The sequence below is a fragment of the Pseudomyrmex gracilis genome, unplaced genomic scaffold (genome assembly GCF_002006095.1).
Source record: "Pseudomyrmex gracilis isolate BER0280 unplaced genomic scaffold, ASM200609v1 scaffold_213, whole genome shotgun sequence".
NCBI lineage: Eukaryota > Metazoa > Arthropoda > Insecta > Hymenoptera > Formicidae > Pseudomyrmex > Pseudomyrmex gracilis.
In genome coordinates this window covers 109,517-117,885 of record NW_018020797.1, presented here as the reverse complement: position 1 = coordinate 117,885, position 8,369 = coordinate 109,517, and the positions used below count along the sequence as shown (strand labels likewise).

At 34.8% G+C, this 8,369-nt stretch overlaps 2 protein-coding genes across 3 annotated transcripts; one reads left to right on the top strand and one right to left on the bottom strand.

Annotated features, from left to right (window-relative positions):
- The first annotated feature begins 727 nt into the window (after window positions 1–727).
- LOC109858566 (F-box only protein 9) lies at window positions 728–3,258 on the top strand. Of its 2 annotated transcripts, none has more exons than XM_020435969.1 (7): window positions 728–889; window positions 1,283–1,498; window positions 1,584–1,895; window positions 1,991–2,154; window positions 2,221–2,412; window positions 2,525–2,762; window positions 2,834–3,258. In XM_020435969.1, exons 1-7 carry the CDS (start codon window positions 887–889, stop codon window positions 3,053–3,055), a joined length of 1,347 nt encoding a protein of 448 aa, XP_020291558.1. In that variant the 5' UTR covers window positions 728–886; the 3' UTR covers window positions 3,056–3,258. The 2 variants fall into 2 exon arrangements, with proteins under 2 accessions (XP_020291558.1, XP_020291557.1); XM_020435968.1 differs by having other exon boundaries at window positions 742–889; window positions 1,605–1,895.
- A 904-nt stretch (window positions 3,259–4,162) lies between these two features.
- LOC109858565 (progestin and adipoQ receptor family member 4) lies at window positions 4,163–7,635 on the bottom strand. The gene is made up of 5 exons (XM_020435967.1): window positions 7,353–7,635; window positions 5,872–6,096; window positions 5,692–5,795; window positions 5,477–5,614; window positions 4,163–5,309 (listed from the first exon to the last, which is right to left on the bottom strand). The coding sequence occupies exons 1-5, from the start codon at window positions 7,552–7,554 to the stop codon at window positions 5,082–5,084; spliced, it is 897 nt and encodes a 298-aa protein (XP_020291556.1). The 5' UTR covers window positions 7,555–7,635; the 3' UTR covers window positions 4,163–5,081.
- Window positions 7,636–8,369: the final 734 nt, after the last annotated feature.

The window sequence follows — 8,369 nt, the reverse complement described above, 5'->3', positions numbered from 1 at the left end:
GTTGTGTAATGTATTCACTTTATACTTTTTCTGGGTATGCTTTATATTTATTATTTTATCTTGTTTCTTTTTGCTACGTATGTATCGTGCAAACTACTTAGTCACGGTAAATGTAATATATGTATGACCAGAAACTTCACTGCTTTCTTATTAATGTTCACTACATATGTGCAATAAATAAACTCGACAAATATTCTAAGAACGTTCTTTCTTCATTATGAATATACGATTTTCTATTATAATATTCAACGTATATTTATATAATATTCGATCCGAATATTCTAAAGTTAAGAACACTTGCACTTTATAAGAATATACATAGAACATTGTGTGCTATCTGGGTATTAATTATTAATTGTTAAAAGTGTAACTTTACATAGATTCTACTTATATTTATTTAAATCTGTTTTATATTTATTTATCTACTTTATATCTATTTAGATTTAATTTGGATCTAATTAGATCTATTTTTCCATTTGTTTTTTATCTCGTTAAATTTAAGTTAGATCTAATCTATTTTTTCCCGGGTAGTCTCTATAATTGTATACATATCATTTAATATATTTTATATAATAAATTAAAAGAACTTCCTAATTTTTCTTCAAAAATAAGGCTGAAATCAGAACTGTGGAATTTCGAAGGTTAAATGATAACATCTCATTGATAATCGATGCATTTCAGATTGCATCAGTGGTTTTCGGATAGTCCACTGCTGACGTAACGACCTTCGGCTTGCCTTCGTTTCGCTGTGCGAAAAACGCAGAGAGGCGAGAACCATGGCGGCGGTACTATTGGCGAAGTTGTGCTTTCGCTGTGTCGTGCGTTTTTCCGACCGAGAGTACATGCGCTGAAGGAAAAAAGCCAACGAGGTTCAAGCGGAAGAAAAATGGTACGTAAAGATGCGACTGATCACTGATGTTATCGCGAAATAAACGCGCGATTAAACGCCGAAATGTTCAGCGGTGAACTTAACCTCTTGCGGGAAGTCGATATCGTACATATGTATGTCGACAACAAAATTATGTTGCGTCATTTCGTGATATATATATATTGTATTATTTTTTTAATCACGTCAAAAGTGCACCGTTGCATGTGCATTTGTGTATTTGATAATGTAAACAAAAATACTGTTTTACTTCGCATCGCAACTCAATCGTCAGATAAACATCTGCTTATGAATGCAACACTCGTGTGTGTTACATATAAATCATTATTGAACTTGAACAAGTAACATGTCAATGTCATTTCATGACTCAAATATTTGTTGCTTTACTTTTGGCAGAACTGCAGTGATTCTAGCAATGACATGGATGAAGGAGAGGATCAAGAGGCATCTTCTTTGCACGAAGGAAGAAACATTGAGGATGCGCTGATATCTTTCAGAGAACAGTGGCAGCGTGAGTTGACAATATCACCCAAGCGTGATGAGCCCAAAGCATATTCACTGAAACAGCCTAGCAATGAGATTGCCAACGATGAAACATCTATTGAGAACAGGGTATAATGAATGTCAACAATAGTAAAACAGTTTCAGTATCTCTTAATGTTTTGTAGTGTGTTGAATATATCACTTATTTTATTAGGCAAAGAATTTATTTCTCAAGGGTATTGAACACGAACAAAGCAGACAATTTTACGAAGCAATCCAGTTTTATAAACGTGCAGAACAACTAGTTCCTGATATTGAAGTTCGTTTGTACGAGTCTACTAAAACAAAGACAAGAGACAGATTTGATACTGATGACTCTCTTGATACATTTGACAAAGATTTCACAACCAATAATGATAACGAAAATTACAATGACGATGATGAAGAAGAAACTGATTTGTTTTTGAAGTTGTCTAAGATTGTAAATCGCAATCAGTGTGTATGTTTCCCAAAGATTGATCAAAGTGTGAGTATTTTTCATACTAATGTTGTGCGTGATGTGTAGGACACTCGTCTTATGGCGATACTTTTATATTTTATTTGAAAATTTTGTATATTTAGGCTACACATATATCCGCGTTACCAATGGAGATAGTGCTTTATATCCTAAGATGGGTTGTGTCCTCGGAATTAGATTTTCGGTCGTTAGAAATGTTTTCAAGGGTATGTCGCGGATTTTATATATCCGCTCGAGACACTGAAATCTGGCGCTTAGCATGTGTTAGGTAAATATTAGCAGACATTAGCATAGCGTGGTTATAGATGCAACTAAGCTTGGAATTTGCTAATAGAGTATGGGGTGTGAATTGCGGTACTTGCGAGCCAAAATATCAGTCGTGGAGAGACATGTATTTGCAACGGCCTAGATTACGATACAACGGATGTTACATCAGCAAGATAAGTTATATTCGCGATGGAGAGAATAATTTCCAAGATCGGTTTTACCGACCGTGGCATCTTGTTGAATATTTTCGGTACCTGAGGTATAACTAATCAGTGTGATATTAGAAATGTTGTTACTCCAGTAATATCAAGCTTTAATTCTTCCTCTCTCTCTCTCTCTCTATCTTATCAATATTTTTTTGCATTTTTTAGATTTTTTCCCGAAGGAAAAGTTTTAATGCTGACATCGACTGATGAAGCTCAAATGTGCGTAAATTCTTTACGAAATCGTATACCGCGCAATCCGTCAGTTTTGATTGGTCACTACCGACTGCACGATAATTGTGTTACTTTGGTGCTGAAAAAACAAGAAACCAAAGGAGTCAATTTTAATTATAGACGTAAGAAAAGGGAGCCAATACACGATAGTGGCGAGCAAACGTTCCACATTGTAAGTAAATGTTGAATTTGAATATGTACAATAATCTCAAATTTGTATTGCATACATGTATTGTGTTCTAGGAATTCGAGATACAAAATTATCACAAAAGATTAAACTCGCAATTGAAGTGGATCAGTTATACTATTTTCACAAAATATAAAAACGGACAAGAAGCAAAGATTAGCTTGAAGGAGCCATCTGTGAGAGAATTCAGGGTTTCGGCGATTGGTGGTCGGTATCCACCCCTTAAATTTAACAGAGTAAAAAGTTACACACAGGAAAGCGAAGCTCCGTTGCAATAATAGCAAAAATCAAGTTGTAAGGACAGTGAGAGTACAATATGAATTATTCTTGGAAGAAAATAAATAGCAAAAAAAAAAAATGCAGCAAATTGCCACTATAAAAAAAATTGTAAACATAAAGGTGAATATAAAGATATATAATTTCAATAAAATGTGGTGCGTTTATATATGCCGATTTAAGTCAAAATATACATATTTTTGAAGACAGTTTTTATTTATTTTGTATATCACGTTGTTTATATTTTATAACGGTTTCTATTAGTACATTGTACAACCTGTGAATCACAACTACCTTTTGAAGTATGTTATGTCGATAACAACACATCACAATCAATATTAAAGTATATATAAATAAATTCTTCATAGAATTTTAGTATATAATTATCCAAAGCATTAATATATAATGCCTTGTATTATGTTTCATAAATTGTATAGTTAAGAACTTAAAATATTTTTTCGAATATTGTGAAAAATATCATGACTCTGTTATAATAATTTATTAATTATGTTTGCTCATATTTAATATAGTTAAGTTTGAAATTAAACATAAGAAAATTATATATAAATTTTTCGGATATATTGCGAGCTAAGATTTACAAAAATTTATGAAATGAAGATATAACGATGTATATGTTTACACATGTGTTACACAAACTGCAAGACATGTAAGTCAATCCTTATTCAAAATGAGAATATACATTCGTATTTTGCGCTACTACACATATTGCTCTTTGTTGTGAATCTATCTTTGACTGTTTTATTAATGTATAATCGATAAACTATTTTTTTACAATACGAATTAATCGTCTACGAAGTGAAATTTACATTTCTAGTATTTCTAAGTTAAAATGGCATCACCCGAGATGTGTTTAGAATAAATTTTAACGTCCACTGATATAATTTTTTACAATAATTTTCTTTTTATTTTCTGGATATAAAGCTGCGTCGACTTGAGAAAATGGACGTTGAGAATCATGTTGTACACTACTCGACTAGTAGAAGCTTACATGATTCGAAGATATTATTATTTTTGTTGTTCGAATATACATATATATGCATATGTATATATATATATATATATTTATATATATATATATATATGTATATACATATACACACACACAATATATATATCTTCTCTGAGTTATTGTTTTACAGCAATAAATATATTTCTTATATACTCTTACGTGCTTATTATATTGCCTTTTTATTTATTTAAGTCAGTTCTATATATATAACATATATCACTATTCGTAAAATATTATTGACAATTGACTCTATTAAATTCCTAAATGTGTTTTTCAATAAATTCTTTTAGGAATTAATCATGAAAAGATATTAAGCGAATTGTAACAAGAAAAGTGATAAAAATACTCATTACATGTAAAATTAGGTCTTATTGTTTGAAGAGTTAATCGCATAAATTTTTAATTTATTTCATATCTTCTTCTCTTTTCACAGAGAAATATTTTTAAAATAAAAAGATTCTTAGAGACATACAATTGGAGAAATATTAATTTCTAAAGTTTAGAATATAAGTTGGAATTATTTAATTTTTTTAGACTGGAGAATTGTTATCTTTTATCTCTCAAATATTGAATAAAATAGATTATTTCGCTTTTCTCGTGCTCACCGATACTTCATATATCTTTCATTTTATTTTCAATTTTATTTAAAGTTTAAGATTTTTTTATTGTTTGCAGAATAACCTCATATATTCCCAATTTTGTGAGATATTCGATATGATAAATATATACTTTGTACTCATGATTGTACTTAACCCTCCCGCGATGATCACATAAATTAATTAAGTAACAGTGTATTAAACTCTGTTTTATATATAATATTTATGTATATATATATAATTTCTTTTTTTTCTTTAAATTTAATCTGTAAATTTATATATCTCTAGTATAGAATTCAGCACTTTTCTGGTCTCTGAGTGACACGAAGCGCTCGACTATGTGATCGCCAGTTGTTATAGGCTCAATTTATCACAGACTGCAGAATACCGTCGCGTTCTTCATCACAATTCCTCGCGACCAGAGGGAAGAGAGTTTGTTTTGTTGCACGCAGACGGATCGGACATCCAGGCAAGATCCTTCAACGTTGCAGTATGCATGGAACATACTGCCAAAACGACCATTACGTGCATCACATTGTGGGAGTTCAACACTAAATCCAATCTACCGGGAATCCACTTCTCTGGAATGCGGAGAGCACCAATTGTTGCACCTATCACAGCTATGAGATCCTACAACAAAAAAATCACATTTATTATATATATATGTAATTTCTATCGCTAATATAATAGTAGCGTCTTGTACCGACTCTTATTCGACGAATCGTTGCTTTTATATATATTTTTATATATTTTATATATTAACGTTAAGATGTAAGTATAAAATCAAAATATTAAACCTGTAATATTATATGAATAAGAGCATCAGGTGATCCGCCACTAACGCCGAAACACCTAAGTGCCATTACTAACATCCTCATCAGAAAAGGAGGGGCGAAACACAATCGCCTTTCCCACGGTGATCTCGCAGTCATTGCCTATATACAAATCATGTAACATCTAAGATCCGTTGCAAACCTTAATGTACAAAATTTTATAAATTTGTATATATCACCTTTAAAAGACCCCAAATGCTAAGGAAACAGTAAATAAAAATGCAGCAGTACCAGATATTATCGGCAAGGCAATGGACGGCTGCCGCCATCATCGGTATAGCTCCTGAAATTTAATCGCACGTGAAATAAAAAAATCAAAGCAATCGCACAGGTCTGCGCTTCATCTATAAATGAACCACCGAAACTCTGGCATAGCCATATGCCGATCATGTCGACTTTTAGCAGTGTTCTGTAGAAGACCTCGTCGTAGTTCACGTTCATAAAGAGATGATACAAGAAAGATCCGATCCACGGACTGACCGCGCCAATCAAATGGCACCAGGACAGAATTTCCACGAGTGTCTCTTTTGTATTCCACGGAAGCAGATGCGGCACAGTCACCAGCATGTACAAAATAGCGAATCCTGAAAACACAGAATATACAAAGTACTTTTGATTGACGCGTTTTTCAGATTATATTTATTTTATTTTTTTTTATTTTATTTTTTTAATTTTAAACACACATGATATTCCGCAAGAAATTATGACAATTCAGCTTTTGTTAATTAAAACCAAGTAAAAATACAGCGAACTATTTTAACGAGCTCTTGTCTCCGCATTGTGAAGAAGCTCTGACCTACTAGGATTTTATTTCATGCATATGTGTGCGGGTCGATGTTTGAGAGATGTATCATATACACACGGGGATACATCACAAAAAAAAAAAAAAGATACAGAAACGATTAAGTAATTGAAAAAACCACAAAAGAAAGAAAATGATAAAAAGAAAAGTTCGTATATGTTACATAATTTGAAAAGAGACGAAGGCACACAGAAATATCACTCTCTGTTTTCTTTTGTAAAAAAAAAAAAAAACTTCAGTTTAGATTGGCGCTATTATGTTCGCGTTGAGTGTGTTCTTGTGCGTGACCAAGCTCACGTCACGCGAATAGAAATAATTGCGACGCTACTTCTTTTATTTCATCGAAAAACTGATTATTTATCCGCAAACGTTAAAAAAGTATTTTGCCAGTGTTTGAATTATTAATAAATTTATCGAAGGATCGGTTTTAGCGGAAATATTACATGAATTCGTTTCTCATCGATCGTCCGTTACCCTGCAATGCGTCTTTGTTGAGCGCAATGTTTTTACGGAAGTTTGACCTTGATAGTAATACACACACCTTGACTTTAAATCCCTAACTGATCTAATCCTTTTTCACGTTACAAAACTCTAATCCAGTTACAAACATTCTTTTTCTCTCTCTCTCTCTCTTTCTCTCTTTCTCTCCCTCCTCCTTTCTAATGATGTGTGACTGTATAATTTTTTTCAGTGAAAATATGTGTTCTGACAATGTTTATCAATATTTTTGTCAATATTTATGTTTATTAATATTTTGTTTCATTTTTGGGGTTTTTCAATTTTTTTGCACATAATTGTAATTTCCTAATTCAAATTGCCTTATAATTAATGGCTTAAAGAGTATTTTTTTGTACGTTTATAACGATCAAACGATGAGAGATTCCGAAAAAAAAAAACTTAATTCGCGACGCATGAGATGCAAAACAAAGATGAGCTTAAGAAGTCAATGTGTGCAAAGGAAATAGTCGAATTTCAAAGAAAAAAAAAATAAACCCAGCCGTTTCTTTACTCGCGAGAAATCTCGAATCACACTCTCACCGTGCGTCAGGATGTTGACGGTCTCATTGTGTATGTAGAAGAGACTACCGAGGCATTGACGAATCGTCATGAGCGGTCTGTAGCCGGTGAGGATGTGCGGATTGAATTGGAGGTGCCGCGGCATGTCGCTCCATCGTCGCAGCAGCAGGACTTTGGTCGGCATTTCCTCCGGATGCGACACCTTAGATGCCTCGTCCTGCATGCTGCCGTTGTTTTCACGCTGTACTCCGTCGTGGTCCGTGACGATGTCCTGGTGCGGCAGGCCCGTCTCCGCATGGCGCGGTCGCTCGCCGACCCGGAACAGCGTCGTGCAACGGCGAACGCGCGCGGCGAACCAACTGTCTCGGAGAAGAGGATTTCACTCTACGGCTGCAGCGCGAACGGGCGCACGATGTCGCCCTTCCGAGAGCCAGTTCTCGGAGCTTTAACAGCGGCGGCGGCGGCGGCGGCGGCGGCGGCGGTGGCGGCGACGNCGACGTCGTCGTCACTGCATCGTCGCGCGCGGCGCTAACCCCCGCTCGCCGGCAGCAGCCGTCATCCGCACGCGATTCGGCCTCTCTGACGATCCCGTCGTCACGGTAACCGCATCGATCTCATCCCTCTTTCGGGTGGTAAAAGGTAAACCTCATCACGCGATCTCGGCGTGTCGCAGACGTTTATGTTTGCGAGAGGTTTATGCTTGTGATAATTACTTTAATATTATTTCCGATTCCCGGAAATGCCGTTAGTTGCACCAGTCGGATATTTCGGTCTAAGATTTGGATATAGTTTAACACACACTTTCGAATGGATTATATTTATTACAGCAAATATATGGGAAAGAAATAATGAATATTTAATGATTAATCGATAAAAGAGATATTGATGCAACTGCGCTTGAAACGGGATTGGAATTTTAAGCAGAGAGCTCGGTTTGCACACAAACAGTAGGTGGTCGGACGGATGAGAGATTGCGTGGTGTGTGTGGTCCAAATTCTGAACCTCCCGCATAGATCTTCCGCGTATGACCTCTTGACA

Coding starts and splice junctions, on each gene's coding strand:
- LOC109858565 (XM_020435967.1), bottom strand. CDS start 7,554: ATGCAGGACGAGGCATCTAAGGTGTCGCATCCGGAGGAAATGCCGACC. Junction 5,796..5,871: donor ATGGCTATGCCAGAGTTTCG/GTGGTTCATTTA, acceptor ATTAAATTTCAG/GAGCTATACCGATGATGGCG. Junction 5,310..5,476: donor TTATTCATATAATATTACAG/GTTTAATATTTT, acceptor TTTTTGTTGTAG/GATCTCATAGCTGTGATAGG.
- LOC109858566 (XM_020435969.1), top strand. Junction 1,499..1,583: donor AAACATCTATTGAGAACAGG/GTATAATGAATG, acceptor TTATTTTATTAG/GCAAAGAATTTATTTCTCAA. Junction 2,155..2,220: donor TGGCGCTTAGCATGTGTTAG/GTAAATATTAGC, acceptor ATTTGCTAATAG/AGTATGGGGTGTGAATTGCG.